Consider the following 20072-nt stretch of genomic DNA (forward strand, 5'->3'; position numbering starts at 1 on the left):
GTAGATTCGCGGGGAAGTGCTTGGAACAATCAGAGGACGTTTGCTAGATGGCGCATACGTAACTTATCGTACTCGGCTCCTAAGCGAACCCAACTGCAAATTGATGATAACATCCACGGAAAAGTTCCAACTTTTAGTCTCTGGTGGACCAGAAACGATACCTGCTGGGCCGTTTTAATTATCGCTCCTGAGTAAGAAATCCGAGTTCTACCCGATTTAAGACATTCCATGTCCCCCGAGTGCTAGCCTTTCTTATACTTCCTACCTAATTTGTTTCTAATTTACATGACAAACCCCTACTTTTGCCACCACTAGATCCCTGTTTCTGCTAGTAAATCATACTCCTTACGGCGGCCGCGATACCCCTTCCCGTTAGCCCAAGAATTAGCAGATATCGGATCTGACTAGTGGCTACGGTATATACACTGGCAAATGTCTTGCTCACCCACCTCAAATCGAGCAGTACATCCCTTGTCAGGAGAGGTCTTACACACTGAGACCCAGGGTTGCTGATTGACATGGCTCCAGCCTGGTGATCCGGGCCGAGGAAAACGGATTACGCGGGAACCGGCCACGAATGGAGCACGCCCCGTTGCTGCTCCTAGAAACTCCGTAGGGAAGAGAGGCTAGAACAACCCCAGCACTTGGTCCATCAGACTTGTGCTCTTATCTCATGCCAAAGGTATGGACCAGTCTCCAAGAACCGGCATCATTCGCTCCGCAGAAACATGGCTATTTGACTTTGCGGCCAATAAACCTGCCATATCTACCTAGTACTGTGTAACATGGGAATATGATTACATACAGAAGGAAGCGGTTAGTGCATCCTCCCGGTGGCGATGCCTGCAGGACCGACCTTGTAGCAACCCGTCAGTCGTATCGAGACCAAGTTCAGCCAGACCACTCAAAGACCATGTAAGGAGTCAGAACCAGCTGAATTATACGTGATTTCCACGGGGCGAATCTGGCTCAAACATTCATTCTTGATCCATTCAACTAGCCCACTAACCTTGGGCCTGATCTCAAGTCACTCTCTACCTCGTCACGCATCGCTTACACACCTGGAATGCCGCTGTGGCGTCGATCTCCTGGCCTTCTTGGTTTCGGTTTACCGGATTCCAAGCATTAATCCCAATTATCGAACAGGCACTCGGTTCATGATGATCGGTTTGTCGTAGACGGTCAGCCGAACTTTGCGCCCGTGACCGGCTTTCTTCGCATTATGCTTACTGCTACCGTGGATTCCTTCCCAAGCCAAGGGCCCAAATCATGGGCACAGAGCGGTCGGCGAAATACACTCGGCACGTAGTCCCTTCTGGCTGCCTGCGATGCCGGAAACAAAAAGTAAAGGTAAAATCTCGTGTATCGACTGGCTTGGATCCCTAATCTTTGCGTTCTCTTGGCTCAGCAGCCTCCAAGATCTCCTTGTCGTACGGTAGATACGGTAGCTATACCATGCCAGGGGGGGTGTAATCTTTCTTGCCGCATGTGGGGGAAATCAATGCGTTTCCGCGGCCTACACCATCAGGCTGAATAGACAGCTTGCCACACGCAACCCACCTAGTAAGCTGCAAAACTGACATCCACGACACCCTCAACGATGGCCAGGCAAACACTCGTCTTGCGGACGCTGTTTGAAGCAAGAAACCGAACGCGAATGGGACACGGGACCAGACACATCACAAAGCGTGCCCATCCAAAGACGTAAGGAGGAACTCGAACGCGAAAACAAAGACCTGCAAGAAACCCTGCGTTTCTTGTACTTACGACCCAGGGAGAAGGCCGTCGAGACCTTCAAGTGGCTGCTAATATTCGGCGATGCGCTATAGGGTTTCGACATTGCGCACACCGGCGACCTATCGCCGCAGAGATTACGTATCGACCGAAACGGCAGCTCTCCCGAAACCATGCAGTCCAACCTTGATTCTATAGATCGCTCTGATAACTCGCTCGACGTTTTCTGGTGGGGCCATGTGCCAAACTGGTAGATGATGTAGTCATCTCGGACCTGGTGGCTGGCTTCTTTCAGTGGGACGAATCTTTACTTGTCGCGTTTGTCGAACAGAAGAGTTTCCTGGAGGATATGTACAAGCGTTCGCCCGAGACGGCAAGATACTGCTCCCCATTGCTAGTCAGCCCGAAGCGAACGTACATAGTACCACCGACAGTTCCGCGGTAGCATGGGATACCTCCTAAGCTAACTACATCGCCAACTCTGCCTGGTGAAGCACACCTCGAGACGCGTCAAGGCCCGCGAACGCGCAAACCGGTTTGGCATGCGGCCTGCTCTCTTCGACGAAGCCCAGCGGCAGCTAGAACTGCACAGAGCCCGCGTGTTAACCCCTACTACCAAAGCCATCTCCATCATATACCCAATGGCTGCCGCCTTTGGAATGAATCGCGCTGTGCGAGCGTGTCATCTTGTTTCTTGTTTGATTCAACGGCTGGAGCCTGCAGCCCACAAAGGCTTCCATGATAGCATTCGAGAGTTGCAGATATTCTCTAGGGCAGTTCGGGGAATGTAATGCCTCGAGAGGTACGAAGTGTCCAGGATAATATTACTCAGGATGGGAAACCTTTGGATAGGCTGACATCTTCCAGTATCTTTGCCTTCTTGTATCTCCGATAATTCTTTCTCCTAATGCCCTCGACTCGGTTCTTCGTCAACTAAGACACTCGAATCCTACAATGTGTCCTGTCTAAAGGTACACCGGCCACTACTATCTTCAACGCGACCTGCGGCCTGCGACCTGTCGATACTATTTAATAAGGCGATGGAATACAACAAGAGCTTGGAGTCTTCCGAATTAGGGGGCAGAGTGGATGTCTATACGAGTCCGTCTCTATGATAAACTGCAACTATGGCGGGGAGTTCTATCCCAGGAAGTCAAAGCGACGCCGCCGTCACGCTTGTCGGTCCTCTACATCGCCGCAAAGGCCACGAGTTATCCGCCCGAATATGCTACCAGATACGGGAAAGAACAAATGGTTTAGAAACCTAAGGCGAGATTTTGCTGCAGAAGCTCACAGAAGCTCACAGAAGTGGCAGTAGAGGAGCTGGCCAACGTACTAGAGACGGCGAGGCCATGATTTAGGTGACTGCCATGACGGAGATGCGTTGAACAATGGACCAATCAGTTATATGCCACCCCCACCTCGGAGATTGAGGGAGATGGCGAATTCAAAGTCCAGATAAGCAGATTGATACCTAGCTATGATAGGTTACCGATATGTGAGCAGCAGTCTCAATTCCTGCGTCTGCCTTCTCAGGCTGACGTTAGTTGCAGGAGTAGCACAAACTAATCAACGACTTGACGCATGCACCATCAACCTCTACCACAATGTTCCGCAAATGCCAACCAAATATCCCAAACCATCTGAGTAGTCGTCAAGTACTACCGTAGCCTCGGCAAGGCCAATGACCCGATCATAGCTACTCACACTATTCTCTAACTTGGCAACAGCCTATGGTTTCAAACATTAGCTACCGAGGAGCTTGCGGCGTTTGAAGACGAGATGAAGCTCAAGACTATCCAGCATCATGGCCGACCGGTGACACTTGAATATGCAAAAGCCTTTGCCTTTAACTTAATACTGAACATGGGTTTCCAAACCAAAGGATCACAGATTCATGGGGAGGGGGGGCACACGGAGGAAGCAGTGGGGCGAATATGGCTAACCCCCGGGTGATGAACTTGTTTACAAGGGTACGCGTCAATAGATAGTCGCTTGTGCCCTAATCGAGAGACCAACTGATGCAACAATGAAGAATTCCAATGTCAGAATCTACAGGAAATTGATAACGCCACCTGGTTGGTTGCATTTTTCAGCATAGATTTGGATGCCGTTAGTGTGACAAAAAAGATGGCCGGTTGTCCTATGGTAGTGATAAGGGAAAGTGGCCATGTTTTTTGTCACCCGAGTGCCTTGCCTGTTGAACAACGCCACGGATACCAACCAGGATGTGGTACATAGAACCATGATTGGTGCGAGTAGACAGCTGCTTGATCATAAATGCCTTTGGAGATAAGTTTGATTCCCAAGCACACCTCCCTGTAATGGATCTTGTGGCTGAGATTCGTCTCGCCGTAGCCTGCGAACGAGGGCGTGGTAGTTACATTCCGTATGGCGCTAATCTTATTGCTCCCTACTCGGAGTATGCAATAGCTTGGATGAGCCGGATCGGGCTGGGACCTCAGCATCTGGTGATCAAATGTCAGAAGGGTTTGCGTCCATTTTTGGACGCACCACTTAAGGTGCTTTGGAGGCGGATCCTGTCTGTCTATGCTTGAGAAAAGACAACACAAATCCAATTACGCCGTGAGCATACATTCTCCCTGCCTATATCTCCCTTTAATGATTCTGCTGAAGGTTGTGGTGTATACCATTGCCGGTACGGGAGGTTTGTGCCCCCCTGATGACATGAGAAGCCGATAAATGGCAAATCTCTGGGGGCTCCAAGTTTCAGCTTGTCCACATTAGCGTTAGGAGGCATTAGGTGACATGCATTTTGGTCAGAGGGCGGGGAGCGTTTTTGTCAACAGACATTCCGGAATAAAAACTCCGGCTCAAGATTATATGCACAAGGACACAAGTCAGTAAGCAGAGTATTCAAGCAAGCCGTAGCACTCTTGAATGCCCATGCACGTATCGCACACCGCGAAGTCATTTTTGAGGCCAGTTGATGCTGGAGAGTATGTGATCACATGCCGTGCGAGCAAGGATGATGATGATTAAGATGATGATGTTCGAGTGTAACTCCCCAGCCTCGAAATACAAAGACCAAACAAACAACCAGGCCTGGCTGGTTGGGCGGGTTGCTCCTCATGTAGTAGAACTACGTATGATGGCGAAAGAGACCATCCGCCACATGGTTTGGCGCTGGCCATTAAGACAACAGGGATGGCAACTGACCTGCGGGGGATTAATCGGATATATAGGGCGCGGCGCGGCCAGATGCACACAACCCATGGCCTTACCTACGTTTGGACAAAACGGCTTCATCTATTAGGTATAAAATACGCTTTCTAGATGCAAGTCCGCACTCGTCATCACGACGACGGCCCCGAACCGAGCTTCCTTCCCCTCTCTTTCTCACCCCGAACATGAAACCGAGAGAAGAAGACAACTCGAGGGACGCCCTGGCCCCCGAGGTATCCATACCAGCAACAGGCTTCCGGCGCATTCTACCGGCTAGCACGAACCCTCGAGTCATCTCATCGAGCGACCGTCCCCTTAGACGGGCGAGACAGGTGGTGCCGGCAGCATGCCTGGAGTGCCGCAAAAGAAAAGTAAAGGTAATATGACCATGTCGAGCTTTTGAAATGAAGCAGAGAGCCTTGTGTTTTTGCCTATTGATGAAACTGGCTTTCTCCACGGCGTTACGGTGCTGAGCAAATAGCAATGGCCTTCGGCATCATCTCCGTGCAAGTGGGGCGAGGTGGCTAGAAGGGTACGAACCAATGCGTATCAAATCATACATAGCTTAGACAACTAAGCAACGGAACCTTCCCCCCCCCCCCCCCCCCCCTTCGATCCTCCTCAACACAGCACCGCCTATTCTGATGATTGATTCACAGGGTTCATCCAACTGATAGTCTGTCTCTTTATCCCTTAGTGTAGCGGAACCCGGCCCGCTTGCCGTCGTTGTTCGACCCATGGGTTCGACTGCGAATGGGACACGGAGCCCGAAACGACGCGCCGCCAGGCTCTTCTCAACCGGGCAGAAGACCTCGAGAAGGAGAATGAGGACCTCCACGAGTTGGTCCGCTATCTATGTTCACGACCCGAGTCAGAGGCACTCGAGATCTTCCACCGGCTGCGAGCAACAGGCGATGCGTTCCATGTTTTGGACCTAGTCCGGATGGGCGATGTGCTCCTGAACAACCTGCAAAACGAAAAGCGAGACTCGGACCAAATGGGAGGCACGAGACAATCCAGTATGGCCTCCTCGAAACCAGGCTCGAGCCGGGACAACGCGAAGGACGAGCCCGACGAACTCGAGGATTGACTCGAAAAACTGGAAACGAAACGCTTCTGGCAACGACCAAATGCTTGTAGAAAAGGCACAATGTCTTGTCCACCCATTGAAGTCACCCATCAAAATAGCATCTGGAGGACTGACGTCAGATTAATGATCAATCAATCTCCCTACTCCAGATAATATTGGGGGGTTTGCGCGTCGTTTCGAACTGGTAGGGCTCCAACTCCTACCGCGTCGCCGTGACTCTGGGAAGAGCGCGACAGTGCTAACGAGCGCAAAGTATCGAAGATGACCTTCTAGGCGTTGCGGGATTTCGAATCCATTGGAAAACAACAGCGGAACTCGAGTTTCGTCGCCGAATGTCGCGATTGGGCAGACTTTCTAAACGCAAAAGCAGTAATGCTTAGTTGCCCCCTCTAGTCGACGGAAACCTTTCCCCTAGATACCGCAGAAAGAATACACTCTCAATCGTACCTCGACGGCATTTCAAATCAGCACTTGCATGCGGGAAAAAAAATCCCCCCAAAGCTAGGCTTCCCGACGACAGTACTGGGGCATCTGTTCAAGTTCTGGTGGAAACATGCGTCGAGTGAACCGGTTTGTCCCCCTTGTGTATCAATGGATATCGCAGCCGAGAATAACAAGTTGCATACCATAGCCGGGCGCCTTTGTAGCGATTTCAATGCAAGAAGATCGAAGACGCTTGATACAGCCCCGGTGCTTGACCACCGACCGGCGATCGAACCTTCAACACGAGATACAATGCTGCGGCGGCAAGGCTCGAAGTCAATGGCGACGTCGCTACAACAGCCTACAGCGAGATTAAAGTAAGACGGGAGGCAATTACAATATCACTTGTGAACCGGGTACAAAAGACCCTTCATCGCACGGATGGCATAATCGATCCGAATCTACAAACCGGGGGTGTCTCCGTCATAAGAGACACTGCCCCTGGGGGAGAGTGGGCAAAAACAGGCTTTTGTGGCCCAGGCGAACTCTACATCCAACTGTGCAAACGCTCGGGGGACCTGTTCGTCATCGAGCTTTTGTAGCAAATGATGACTAGATTAAGCCAGCGAAATCCCAGACCGCGTTTCACACCGGCCACATCCGTCTGTCCTTTAGCCATGCTGCAATGTCATCGCGAGCTATCTCTCGGTGTCGTCGGGCTCACCAAAGATTCTGGTATCTCTGACTGTGCCTTTAAGCTTCGATTGTAGGTATGGTCATGTCTCTCCTTACTGATTGTGGTGCATTCGTGTTTTATCCCTGGAGTTTGACCTAGCTGGCCAGTAGCCTCCACGGTCAACGATCCAGTCTATCACAGGATTTTATTCATACTATGGTCGTTGACACCTTTGTCGTGATTTGTACCTGTTGTTGCGTTTTGGCGCCTGAATATCACTAATATCTTTACTGCTCAGGGTCCCCTTATCCGTGACCGTTATAGATTTCTAGTAACCAATCGAATTGCACAAACCATGTTGATTTTCGCCGCCATGGACGGGCCTCCTTCATGTACCATCGAAGTCGATCATCGACATTCGTACGGAGAAGACCATATGCACACGGCGATCAAACTCGTTTCCTCCGGTTGAATTGTTCCACACAAAAAGTGCCCTGTCTCTAGAGCAGTCTGGTGCCATGGGGCCTGGGTTCACGAACACAATCGTAGCACAATACGCACACACGAATATCGTCCGCAATTTATCATACCAGAAAGTCGGATCCAGATCTGAAGAATTTGAAGAATTATCGACTTGGAGGGAGAAGCCTACGACATTTGGCCTGGAAGCTATGCGCACCCACATTGGCGAAACTTGACAAGTTGTCTAAGCATCTTCATCTACGAGCGACAAACCCCTACCAACCCGTTTATACGTTGCGGTCACGTTCAGGGTATGGAAAATGCTCGAATGATGGCGTGCAAAATATCATTGCCATCGTGATGTGACAGAAGGCCAGATCGTTGGAGATGTGTACTTGCGAAGCACTTGGGGCACTTTGCTCACAGCCAGACCATACTCCAACACGAACCTTGTTGCTTCGTGTACCTACTACTTGGCAACACATCATACATGGAGCCGGGTACCTTGATCAATAAGGGAAACCCGTTCCCTTCCCCAACAGAACCTCGTGGGAACATTTGTTCCGGAGATCGAGAAGCCGAAGGTAGCTTTTTACAATCCAAGCCACGCTGGATTATCTCCTCACCAAGCAGACGACCTTTTCCAACACGGTCGCAAACAAGACCCTTTCAGGATAATGGTGCCCAAAGTCTTATATGCCTCCTCAAGATACCATTGACAATCCTATAAACAATTCTTGTCCACGGGAGATATGGCTTACACAGGGTTTCAGCAGACTTCGAGTGGCCAAGGGATAACGATGAGTACAGCCCAGTCTTTCTTTCGCTGCTTGGGACTGGCGGCAGCCTCCGAGGCGCTGGAGATTACGTCGAAAAAAGCCTGCCAAACAGGCATTTGCGTCTCATCGGCCATCGATATGACATATTGTTTTGACTTATTCCAGACCCGGCGACGGTGTCCATCAACCACGAGACATCCAACAACATTCAGTTCTGCGATTGATAAATGTCTTAGCCAACGGCGCGCACTATCTTGTGCGGATAAGGAATCTGTAGACCCTGCCCCTGTTCATCGAGCGTCGTTTGCCATGCATGAGCTCGATGCGACAAGATTGATACTGATGCCTGCCCTCGCCGGAGTATCACCGTTTGCCTGTCACTACCTCCAATGCCGCGACAGATATGCTTAAGTCTCTGCGGCGACAGGGTGCCATGGGGCAGCTGGTTCCTTCAACATGTCAATGAACTGCGCATTCCAGAACGGCTTGTCGTCGACTTTGATCACGGACCCTACGAGACACGACTTTAGGAATCTGTAGCATGGGTCGCACTGGCCAGGCGATCGCACCGTTGGAATCCGCTCGGACGTATCGCCATACACACTAGCAATACCCCGAGTCGTTGCGAGTTGAGCTTGTCCGTGTGCTTCCTTCGGCGAGTTTCCCGGTCTAGCGATATCGTCGTGACACATGTTCCACTCTTAGCTGCAGCCTGCAGCAAAGCGTCCGATAAGAGCTATGGGGTTTTCCAAGATATGGTCTGGCGCTAATCATCCTGACCAACATCGCCTGATGCGCCTTCGTTGAAGAGGGAGGAGCAATGCCGCTGACTCTGAACGATGACCCCACAGCCGCTGAAGTTTTAGATGTATACGAGAAAGCAACCTATGGTTGACTGGCGACTCGTCAAGAATGAACAAGCGTTACTTGTACCACATCTAGGCACATGCACTGTCGAGATCAGAGGCAGTTGAACAAACCAGGAACCCGTTCCCTCGTGGGGTGATCCAAATATTCCCCAGCGGTGTTTTACCCGCACGCACCGGACTATCGCGGAAGCCCAAGTTGATGCATTTCAACGGCCATCCAACCTCAAAGTGATCTTGGTGTAAGAATAGACGGCATGGCTGGATGCATGTAGTTTACCTTGGTCGCAGGTTCTCTCTTTTCTTAGTAGTACAGCAGAACCACATCGCTGACTCCAAACGACGCAGTGGTCCACCGAAACACTATATTGTAACGATGGAGAAGCGCTTAATGGAGACCGAGAGTGTCCTCTGCGCCTTGATGAACCAAGTGTCAGACGACCAGCTGTTCTCCGCATTCTCTCAACTCGACCGAAGCGATTTTCAACCAGGCCACTCTGCAACGGCACAGTCTGCACTTGATTCAGTCAAAAATTACCACTCTGGGCCCGTTTACTGGGGGAACTACCCGCTCAATTCCGCGCAAGACGTCAAGCGTTGGTTCCAAGCCCGAGCATCGGTAGCCACTAACACTACCGGAAGCCAACGACCTCAGTCCATCAAACTTGATTCGGAAGACAGCGGCACTATCCAAAGTGGCACAGATAAGAGTCGCCAGAACGATTTGGCAGAGACAAATGGCACTATTGGCATGGTCAGTATGGGAGCGGGCCAAGATGCAACAAAGGGCCGCCGAACTACCTCGGGAGAACCGGGCGAGGATGCTGGAAAGAAGATACAGCGAATGCAACGACAAAGCTTGGTCTTGGAAGGCAAAACTTGATGGTTGCTAACAACTTCAACGCAAGCTCAGCAGCCGCGTGCGTTGTTCCAGAACCGGAAGAGCACGAGAGCTATGAAAGCGCGTTCCTTTGGTAAGCAGAAAACCTCGACTGGCTGAGGGTAACTCATTGTTTGGACACTTCAGCATGATGTTGGTGTTCGAATGGGAACCATCGAGCCCTGGTTTGAGCATCCACACATGCCACTATCGGTGGTTTGTCGCTTCCATCTGGTGCAGCGTTCACCTTATCCCACAGAGTCCAGCCGTTCATATCTCATTGTTCTGACCTGCTGCCAACGTCGCTTGTCCCCGAATGGTGATCCGATGCCGCACATCAGGCCAAGCCCGGAATGATAATTGGCCTCTTCATTAGTCAATGACCCAATATGGTAGGCAACCTCGACATCGTCTACGCCGAAGGATGACTGTAATAGTGAAGCGATTCATTCCGAACCACCCACGATAGCGTTCCTACCCTGTATACCCTAATGGTGCTTATAGACTGATTCGATTCATTGCTTCATAGCCTCGAGAAGCTTGACAATAGCTTCAGCGAATCTACTGACAGCTAGTCTAACCCGGAGTATGGCGTTACAGCATGTTAGGGACTGGCATTCAATTTCTCCCACAGGTTACGTTGTACATATGTTCCCCGAGATAAGCTTAGGCTGACAGATCCCGCGGCCTAACAATTACGCGCTGACAATGCCGACTTCCGCCCGGAAGCGGTGCTGATTGACCCCTCCCCACGCCGCAGGCTTCTTGACCCTCCTATACTCAACCGCGTGTTTTTCTCCAACGCAATTGAGGCCGAGGACACAATTTTTATCCTATTGAATCTGATTGAACTCCTTAAGCAACTGCTCACCTTCCAGAATGTCTCCTCAACCACTCAAGATCGCAGTCATCCCTGGCGATGGCATCGGCACCGAAGTCATGCCCTGGGGTGTAAAATGTCTCGAATCGGTTGCTGAAACCTTTGGCATTTCGCTGCAGTTGGAATGGTTCGACTTTGCTAGCTGTGTCTACTACCGCAAGCATGGCGAGATGATGCCGCCAGACTGGAAGGAGACGCTCCTCAAGTTCGACGCCATCTACTTCGGTGCGGTCGGCATGCCGGATGAAGTCCACGATGATGTCTCGCTGTGGGGCAGCTTGCTCAAGTTCCGACGAGAGTTCGACCAGTATATCAACCTACGTCCATGTCGTCTGATGCCGGGCGTGACTTCGCCATTGGCCAATCGGAAGCCAGGAGACATCGACTTCTGGATCGTCCGTGAGAACACGGAAGGCGAGTACAGCAGCATTGGCGGCAAGATGTTTGAAGGAACCGAGCGCGAGATTGTCATGCAAGAGACCGTCATGACCAGAGTCGGTGTCGATAGGGTCCTTCGCTATGCCTTCGACCTAGCCCAAAGCCGTCCCCGGAAGCGTCTCACCAGCGCCACGAAAAGCAACGGTATAAGCATTACGATGCCGTACTGGGACTCTCGCGTTGCTGAGATGGCAAAAACCTATCCGGATGTCAAGCTAGACAAGTATCACATCGACATCTTGACAGCCCACTTCGTTCAGCGGCCGGACATCTTCGACGTCGTAGTCGGCAGCAATCTTTTCGGGGACATTCTCTCGGACCTGGGCCCTGCTTGTACTGGTACCATCGGTATTGCGCCGTCGGGTAACCTCAACCCGGAAGGGAAGTTCCCTAGTCTCTTTGAGCCAGTCCATGGCAGTGCTCCGGACATATTTGGCAAAGGTGTTGCCAACCCTGTTGGCATGATCTGGGCGGGACAAATGCTACTTCAACACTTTGGATTCAAGGAGGCGGCGGATCTCTTGCTAACGGCTATTGAGAATGTCCTTGCACGCTCCGAGGCAAACGTTTTGACGCCGGATATGAGAGGTTCGGGCACAACTGAAGGGTTTGGCAAGGCAATTGTGTCGGAAGTGATTGAGCTAGGGAATAATAAGTAATTCCGCATGTTGGGGGGCAACACGATGAATCCCAATATTCTCCGTATATGTACAGATAATCGTTCTTGGCAAACGGGAAGCCAGTCGCTTAAGTACGCGAAGGATTTGTCGCACGTCAGGAAATCATCCCCTCGCTTTCTTCCTCCTCAAGTCTCATTCTGATCTTGAAAACCGGCACACCCGTACTCTGTTATGATGACATTTAATTACTTACGGCACCCTCTGGCCTTTCACAAGCAATTGGTTTTGTCGGCAGCTCTTCGTCGCGCTCATCGCGTGCCAGACGGCGGCGGCGCAGCTCTCTCCCAACACTGTTGAACTCGACCTCGTGTTTCCTCGCGCCGGGGGCAAGTATGCCGAAACCAGCGACGGACCTCCCGTTGTCCTTTCACTCCAGAGTCCAGACATTGCGTATCACTATGGATGGGCTTTCTCATGGGATGTGTACAAGAAGCCTCATTCTCAGGTTGACCGCTTGCCATTCAACACCATTGGATCAACACTGAAGAACGATACCGTCTAACTCGACAGCCCGCATCTCGAGGTCGCCTACACCGATCATCTCGACGGTGGTGAATACACCTTCTCGTGGACTATCCACACGGGGCCGTGGTGCGAAATGGTGCCTGGGAGCTCTGAAAACTGGGCGAGCGTCAAAGTCGCCAACGGCACATTCGGATTTAACGTGGAATCGGGAGCTCCAACGCCGACCTTTACCAGTACGTGCCCGACGGCGCTTGGCATGATCAGCTATGTATCTTTGACAACATACCATTGCCTCTATGAAGGGATATACGATCACCACGGCAACCCAAGCAGTACGATCTTATCATGTGCAGTGACGGCAAATGCGACTGTTACACCTGAGCCGTGCCGGGCGACAGTCAACGAGGCACAGGAAAGGAGCATTTCGAGTCGACTTCACATGGGGGCTTACGCGACAGCGTCGACTACTACTGTTTCAGGAAAAACATATGCCGGCTCATCCATCCAGGCGTCGGGGATGCTCGCATTCTTAACAGCCATCAAGGCCCATTTAATGTTTCCATATTGACATGGAGCTGAATAGCTGGTTGTTTCAAGCCGCTCAACTGATACCTAGCATATTTGTCACTTCGTTGCTTAATACCGCGTGGGAAGACTGCGAAAAGTTCGGAACCAAGTCTAGGGGAGGTCTATACGCAACCAGGGTCGGAAGATTTCAGGGAAATTAGATGCATGCTGCAGGGTCAGCGGATGGAGGGATGCACGAAAGAACAAGCCCGCCCTCTCCGGCTGCTGTGGATCATATCAGGGGAATTTCCCCGTGGCACACGCATCCCGGCACGCATCCTTGCTGGGAACTGAGCGTTCGGTATGGACGACTATGACTGACTAGTGGACGAATATCAGTGGCCGCAGCCCATTGACTCTATCCACTGTTCTAATAATACCACGTTGATGATTCTTTCGAAACCCTTACCCTTAGCAGGCGAGTTGGTCTTTGGTACCAAAGCGCATTGACATGGGGAAAGTTGCACGTTACAGTCACAGCCACACTACCTATTACTGTGTATAACCAAAGGCAGCTTGTGGGCTCGGTCCCCGGCACAGCATAATCATGGCCTTGGACCCAGAGCCGAGTTTCAACGTTCTTTTTCTTCCCCCAATGCTACTTACTGGTCAAGAAGACCAGCATACTGTCTACCGGGCTAGTCTACGGATGCTAAATCAGCTGTTATATGCAGGGCGCGCTAATATCACATCATTTATTAATCTCTTTAAAATGTGAAAGGATCGCCCATGTGTCTCTACGGCACAGTTGACCAAACTTTTCGTAATTTTAGCTACAGACGAAAAGCGAGTCCGGATCCCCCCCCCCTCGCTGCTGAGGAAACGCTTTTGTCCCCTCGACCCCAGCTTTGGTCTTACATAACACCACCACGCTTCGAGTATGCAACCTCCATGATCTTCTCAAGGGAGTATCGCATGCTTCCATTTTGATCCCGTCTGGAGATCAACTTTGTCGTTTCTTATGGCGTCATCCGATGGGTTCCCTTCGATACCAGACGACCCAAGCAGCCTTCCCCTCACGGGAACATCGGCCTTTGTAGGCCAGCCTCCGGCGACACAAGATGACTATTACATCGTGAAGGGTTTATTCCGCGTGACCGGGACGGCGGATGTCAACCCAATGATGGGCTACTTTCTCGCCGCAAAACCTCCCCCCGGATATGTACACGAAACGAGACAAATAAGCATCTTGGTCGGCCTGATATTTGTTATTCTGCTTGTTGCTGTGCCCACAGTATTGAGAATTGGGCTGAGGCTGGGGAAATCTTCGAGCATGAAATTTGGCTGGGATGACTACACCATCTCCATCGGTGCTGTGAGTGTTTACGCAGCCAAAAGCGTCCCGTGCCCAGTATCAAAGACTTTGTCACTAACGTTGGAACTATTGCTCACAGCTTCTGGCACTTGTCTTTCCCATCACACAGATATACACCGTTGCAATCGGCGCGACCGCGAAACATGTGTGGGAAGTCACCTATGAGCAGTACAGCACTGGTATAGTGGCGGCCATGGTCTGCAGGACGGCTTTCTATGTGGCTGTGGGCATGATAAAGCTATCGATGACGATATTTATTCAACGGCTCGCGGAACGGCTCAGTATTTGGTGGCGGATATCATGCTACATCTTCATTGCGTCGCTTGTCGGATACATCGGGCTCGCCATCTTCGCCATTGTCTTCTCATGTAACCCGCCAGCAGCACAATGGGATCTGGCACTACTTGGTCGAATCGAGCCGGTACCTACTTGTATGGACCTTGAAGCCCAAACACAGGTCCTCATCAGCATTCACGTAGCGCAAGGGCTGGTGCTACTGTTCACTCCCATAGTCATATTGTGGAAGGTTCGGGTGCCAACAGCGAAGAAGGCCCGCCTGTTCACCATCTGGATAATTGGAGGGCTGGGGGTTCTGGGTGGCCTGATACAGCAGACTCGTCCGACGGTGACGAACGACCTCACATGGGACTACGTTGAAGTCTTGGTGTGGGCGTGCCTGGATCTATCACTGGGAACCATGGCTGCTTCTCTCCCTGTTCTGGACGGGCTGCTTGAGAAATACTGGATGAAGGCCAAGAGTACGGTTGTGAATATATTTCGAGGGGGCCAACGCCGAGGTAAACCTGGTGCAAGGGTATGGCCTTACAGCCCGACGGCGTCGGACGAAGAGAAACGCAAAAAACCTACGATAAGGCATTCCGTGTCCATTATCGGTGCGCACACGATGCGTACTGAGTCGGGCGCGAGCATTGTTAGCAACAGTCAGTTGCAAGATAGCAAGAGTGAGGTGGTGGAGATGGGCATTTTGCGTGTCCAGGAAGTTGAGGTGCGCATTTCTGTTGTACCTGAAGACGTGGAAAAGGGTCAGGAGATGGCACTTGACCCCCGAGCTCCGTCGCCGTTCTGGCACAATCGCCCGGAGTGGCATGATCAAACCCTTAGGCTTTAATATAAACATATGAAGAAATCATGAGGCAAACTACAAGCAGAACACGCAACAAGAGCCCAACCAGATCAGAGCGTTGAGTACTTCGTGTACAAATTATGTTATGGTGAGCATGCACCGAGGAGGTTAGTTTACATCTTTGGAAATATGAAATCATAAAGAGAAGTTGACTGTGGCCACGCAAGATGCAAATCAATTGACACCCGGTACGTAGGAGATGCTTAGCTTCTATCTCTACACTTATTGTTAGATTCTACCAGCGATTTGTTCTCTTGAGCTGTTTGTTGACAGGGTGAATATTCGCAAAATCAAAGACATAAATTCGTAAAGACACAGTTGGGGTAATATAACATCGTAGCAAAACTTTAGGTCGCAACAGAAAGCGTTGGCATCGCTATTGTGGACGAAGAAATATTCCTGTTCGCTTCCTAACCATCAACAGAACTCGACTTTTACAAGTGGCAACACCAGACACCCGTTGCCACCTCATCGTATTAGGACATCACATCCACTGCCAACTCGGGCCCAACGCACGTGTATCTAAAATCCTCCGTTGGGGTGAATAAGAACCTTCGTATAACCCTCGATTCTCTTGTCAAACTTCTCATACGCAATCTCTGCATCGTCGATATTGATCTCATGAGAAACCACGAAACTCGGCTTGGCCTTGCCTGCGATAATGAGATCGCGCAAGTATCTGTTGTAAGCCTTGACGTTACATTGGCCTGTTCCGATAGAGAGACCCTTCTCAAAAAGCTTGCCGAAACTCAGGCTAATCATGCCCTTTGCCGATGCGTCATCGGATGCACCTGGGTCACTACACAAAGAGCACGTTAGCCAAAAGATGACTCTTATGAGGGAAGAAGCCTCACCTGGGTACGTAAAGTCCCGGAATTCCAAGTCCACCACAAGCTCGAGTAATCTTGATCATGTTCTCGAGCACGATATTGAGTTGCTCCGCGTTGCCACCAGCACCCACGGCTTGATACCCAACCGCGTCGACTGATCGGTCCACTTCTCCGCCGTTCAGCCTTTTTATCTGCTCAACGGCGTCACCTTTGGTAAAATCAACCGGTGTGCATCCGATTTTCTCTGCCGAATGGAGGCGCTCGGCGACGCGGTCGACTACGTAGACTCTCGAGGCACCTCGTAAAACTGCCGAGTATGCGGCCATCAAACCAACCGGCCCAGCTCCAAAAACAGCAACGGTCTCCCCGGGCCTGAAACCAGAAAGCTCGATTCCATGCCAGCCGGTGGGGAAAATATCTGGTAAGATACAGTTAGCAAGTGATAAAGTCTTGTGGAGTATCCTTACCTGCAAGCAGAATGAAGTCTGATTCAAACTCTTTGCCGGGAGGGAGCTTCAAGGCATTGAAGTCTGCGTAGGGCACTCTGATGTACTGTGCCTGACCACCGGGGTATGGTCCCATGGCAACGTATCCTGTTGTACTTGTCAGATTCATTTGGAACTTGGTTAGGCCTAAAGACAAACCATAGGCACCGCCGGCGAATCCTGGATTGACACCTGTGCAGAAGGCGGTCCGTCCCTCCTCGCAATTATGGCATCGACCATCAGCAACATTGAAGGGCAGGACTACACGATCACCCTTTTTCAAGAGTGTGACACCACTTCCAAGCTCTTCCACAATTCCCATGTTTTCGTGGCCTTTCAATGTTAGTGTTCTGAGCCGCGGTGAGTGCAGGCAGTAGCCTACCAAAGGTGATGCCGGCTTCTGCGGCTGTTCTCCCCCCATACATGCTAATAAATTCTTAGTATCTGCATGCATTCTACGAAATAGCTGATATTCATACTGCAGATCCGAGCCGCAAATGGCAGCCTTCGATAACCGTTAGCTTTTCCGTAGCCAGACGTACAATGGGCTGCTGAATCAGCACATAGGGTTTATCTCACTGTGGTAACTTTGACAATGACATCGTCAGGGTGCTGTATTCTAGGCAACGACACCTCGGTCACCTTGACCTTGTAAGGCCCTTCGTAGTTCACTGCTTTCATTGTTGGGGACGACATAATGGCAGGCGTGTGTGCTACGGACATGAAATAGACTATGATATATAAAGCCAGAGACACGGAGCCAAGGTGAAATCATTGAGAAGAACCTTTTATATTTACTTCACGAATCCACCACAAGACGGACGGTCAAGAAATTACTAAGAGTATCATTGCCGTCTCTGACACGGCGCGTGGTGACCGGCTCCCACCAAGAAGCTGTCATCGCCGCGGGGTATCTGTCTCGAACGAGAGGGCCAAGACGCCGCTGCGGGGTAATAGAAGGCGGGAAACTTTTTCCAAACCGTGGGGATACCGCCGTAGTTGGCTGATCGGAGGCGGGGAACATTGCCGGGGGAGTGAGTTGATATCAACAGCCCCCGAGTGATTGGGGATAAACCCCGAGCCTCCCGAGGATTGTGATCAAAGTGTGCCTCGTTGACGAATCACTGTTACTTGCAGATTGCGGGGAAATTAGCGCGGAAACTCCAGATCGCGAATGATGAAACTATGCGCGCGCGAGCTTTCCTGACTGACGGATGAAACGGTGACAGCTGCTATACCATATTCGTAGCCCATACGAGCCGAGCCCTGACCAATGACGCCCCGAGCGTTGATAGCCACTTGCACCTTTGCGATTCTCGAGGGGAGTGATGGTAATACTTGACATATCTCTCAATCGGTATTTCCTTCGCCGTCTGGTTGCTGCGTGGCTATGATACTATCTCAAGTCTCCATGCAGACTGCGACGAATTTAATAAGACCGGCGCTCTTATGGACTCGTCTTCGAGTGCCTGGTGTGCCGGGGCTATGTGCCATCCATTCATTTGGCCAGCGGTGCCAGGATCGTTTACCGGCAGATGAAGAACGCAGAAAGTACGAGGCAAAGAACAACATTGAATTTCTGAAAGACCAGCAACAATTTATGGTGATCCCTATTGTTTTCAGTCAAGGAACAGATGGGGGAGTTTGGGAACTGAGAAATGAAAGCCTTTGGCTGTATTGATGTGCTTGTTATCGCAAGGCCGTGTCGTCATTATATATAATTCTACAATACAGGGTTCAAGGTCCCCTTAATGAACAAAATTCCAGCACTGAGACTGGTAGATTGGTACATTAACTGCGTACAAACTCTTCTTGTAAAACTGCGTGACGAATGCGTCCACGCCAAAGTGGAATGTACTAGCAAACCATGCGCCATTGATACATCGATCCCCTGTGGGCTTTTCGAATGTAATGCCACTCTCACTGTCGTATGTAAAATCAACATCGACGGAGAGGGCGTTGATGATTGTGGGTTTGGACTTGAGGCCCGCAGACATGTCTAATAGGCCGTTGAACAACTTGACACCCAGAGCGACGGTCAAGTCAGCGTAGGGGTTGAGCTGAAGCTGAACCTCGGCATCGACTTCGGTGGTGACGTTGGTCTGTGGGTTCCAGCCGGTACTGGATGTTTTGTTGGCGTCAAGGAAGTCGAGGTGTACGTTGGCTTCGGAGATGGTGGTGGTGATATCAACCGAAGCATTGACTGAACCGGCCGCGGCAAAATCAATGCCGAGACCAAAATTTACCATGGGGCCAACGTCGATGACGCCGGGAATGGTAAATGCTGATGTCGAAACCGACAAAGGGTTGTAGTTGTAGATGTTGCTGGTAAAATTGCCTTTGACGGCAGCGGAAATATTCAGGGCCAGAGCTGAAGAGTAGTCTAGATCAATGTAGAACTCGCTGACCTGCAACTTGGCGACGCTGAAGTGAACGTGACCCGACAGACTGATAGTGTTCTCTAACCTTGCCTCGTTGGCAACAATGGTTAGGGGACTAGTCGCAATTAAGGTGGCCCCTGAAAGGTCCGCAGAGATGGTACCAGACAGGTCACGTTTCGTGGTAGCGGTACCGATGTGCTGGAAGTCGATGACAGCATCCTCGATTTGGTCACGCATCTCGGCTCTAGTGGTTGCGGCTTTTATGGTGAGTGTAGCGTCGTCAAAGGTGTACCCCTGAACAAGGTAGATACCTCGCTCATCCTCGTTGTCGCAGCCATTGTTATGGTTTGTAACGACGATAAAGTCCTTCGAAGGCCAGGCGCCGAGACAGGAGTTGTAATCTTCAGCCTCCTCGAACGTGAGAACGACACCGGTGTTGGAGCATTGTACGTCTGTGATTGTCTCGATATCCTCGAGCAAGACGGCCGGGTGCTTCATCACAGCTCGGACCATGGCATTGGTCTCGTTGGGCCCCTCGTAGGGGAGAGTGACGTTGGCATTGGGGGTGAACTTGGCTGGCCCGATAGGCACAGTAAAAACACTATCCTGTCGTCTTTGGACAGGGCGGAGGATAGTCTTGCTGGAAACGACAGGCTGCTTCTTGCAAGGCAGCGCGGCTGACAAGGCGGAGCCGACCACGGCTTGGAGGGCCAAAAGAGTGGAAAGAGTGAACTTCATGATCGAAGATGCAATTTGTATACCGAATGAGAGTAGATGGCTTGATACCAAGT

General features: G+C 51.0%; 6 protein-coding genes across 6 annotated transcripts; 4 read left to right on the forward strand and 2 right to left on the reverse strand.

Annotated features, from left to right (window-relative positions):
* Positions 1-5403: 5403 nt before the first annotated feature.
* On the forward strand, positions 5404-6010 carry GLRG_01761 (uncharacterized protein; the record flags this gene model as incomplete). The annotated part of the gene is made up of 2 exons (XM_008093095.1): positions 5404-5430; positions 5618-6010. 2 exons carry the CDS (start codon positions 5404-5406, stop codon positions 6008-6010), a joined length of 420 nt encoding a protein of 139 aa, XP_008091286.1.
* Positions 6011-9592: 3582 nt separating this feature from the next.
* GLRG_01762 (uncharacterized protein) lies at positions 9593-10099 on the forward strand (the record flags this gene model as incomplete). Its single annotated transcript, XM_008093096.1, has 1 exon — positions 9593-10099. One exon carries the CDS (start codon positions 9593-9595, stop codon positions 10097-10099), a length of 507 nt encoding a protein of 168 aa, XP_008091287.1.
* An 876-nt stretch (positions 10100-10975) lies between these two features.
* Positions 10976-12073, forward strand: GLRG_01763 (tartrate dehydrogenase; the record flags this gene model as incomplete). Its single annotated transcript, XM_008093097.1, has 1 exon — positions 10976-12073. The coding sequence occupies one exon, from the start codon at positions 10976-10978 to the stop codon at positions 12071-12073; it is 1098 nt and encodes a 365-aa protein (XP_008091288.1).
* A 2014-nt stretch (positions 12074-14087) lies between these two features.
* GLRG_01764 (uncharacterized protein) lies at positions 14088-15570 on the forward strand (the record flags this gene model as incomplete). The annotated part of the gene is made up of 2 exons (XM_008093098.1): positions 14088-14441; positions 14521-15570. The coding sequence occupies 2 exons, from the start codon at positions 14088-14090 to the stop codon at positions 15568-15570; spliced, it is 1404 nt and encodes a 467-aa protein (XP_008091289.1).
* Positions 15571-16107: 537 nt separating this feature from the next.
* Positions 16108-17596, reverse strand: GLRG_01765 (alcohol dehydrogenase GroES-like domain-containing protein; the record flags this gene model as incomplete). Its single annotated transcript, XM_008093099.1, has 7 exons — positions 16108-16384; positions 16440-16833; positions 16883-17008; positions 17060-17233; positions 17283-17326; positions 17380-17405; positions 17480-17596. 7 exons carry the CDS (start codon positions 17594-17596, stop codon positions 16108-16110), a joined length of 1158 nt encoding a protein of 385 aa, XP_008091290.1.
* Positions 17597-18648: 1052 nt separating this feature from the next.
* On the reverse strand, positions 18649-20019 carry GLRG_01766 (uncharacterized protein; the record flags this gene model as incomplete). Its single annotated transcript, XM_008093100.1, has 1 exon — positions 18649-20019. The coding sequence occupies one exon, from the start codon at positions 20017-20019 to the stop codon at positions 18649-18651; it is 1371 nt and encodes a 456-aa protein (XP_008091291.1).
* Positions 20020-20072: the final 53 nt, after the last annotated feature.

This window comes from Colletotrichum graminicola (genome assembly GCF_000149035.1).
Source record: "Colletotrichum graminicola M1.001 genomic scaffold supercont1.7, whole genome shotgun sequence".
In the NCBI taxonomy this organism is placed as follows: Eukaryota; Fungi; Ascomycota; class Sordariomycetes; order Glomerellales; family Glomerellaceae; genus Colletotrichum; species Colletotrichum graminicola.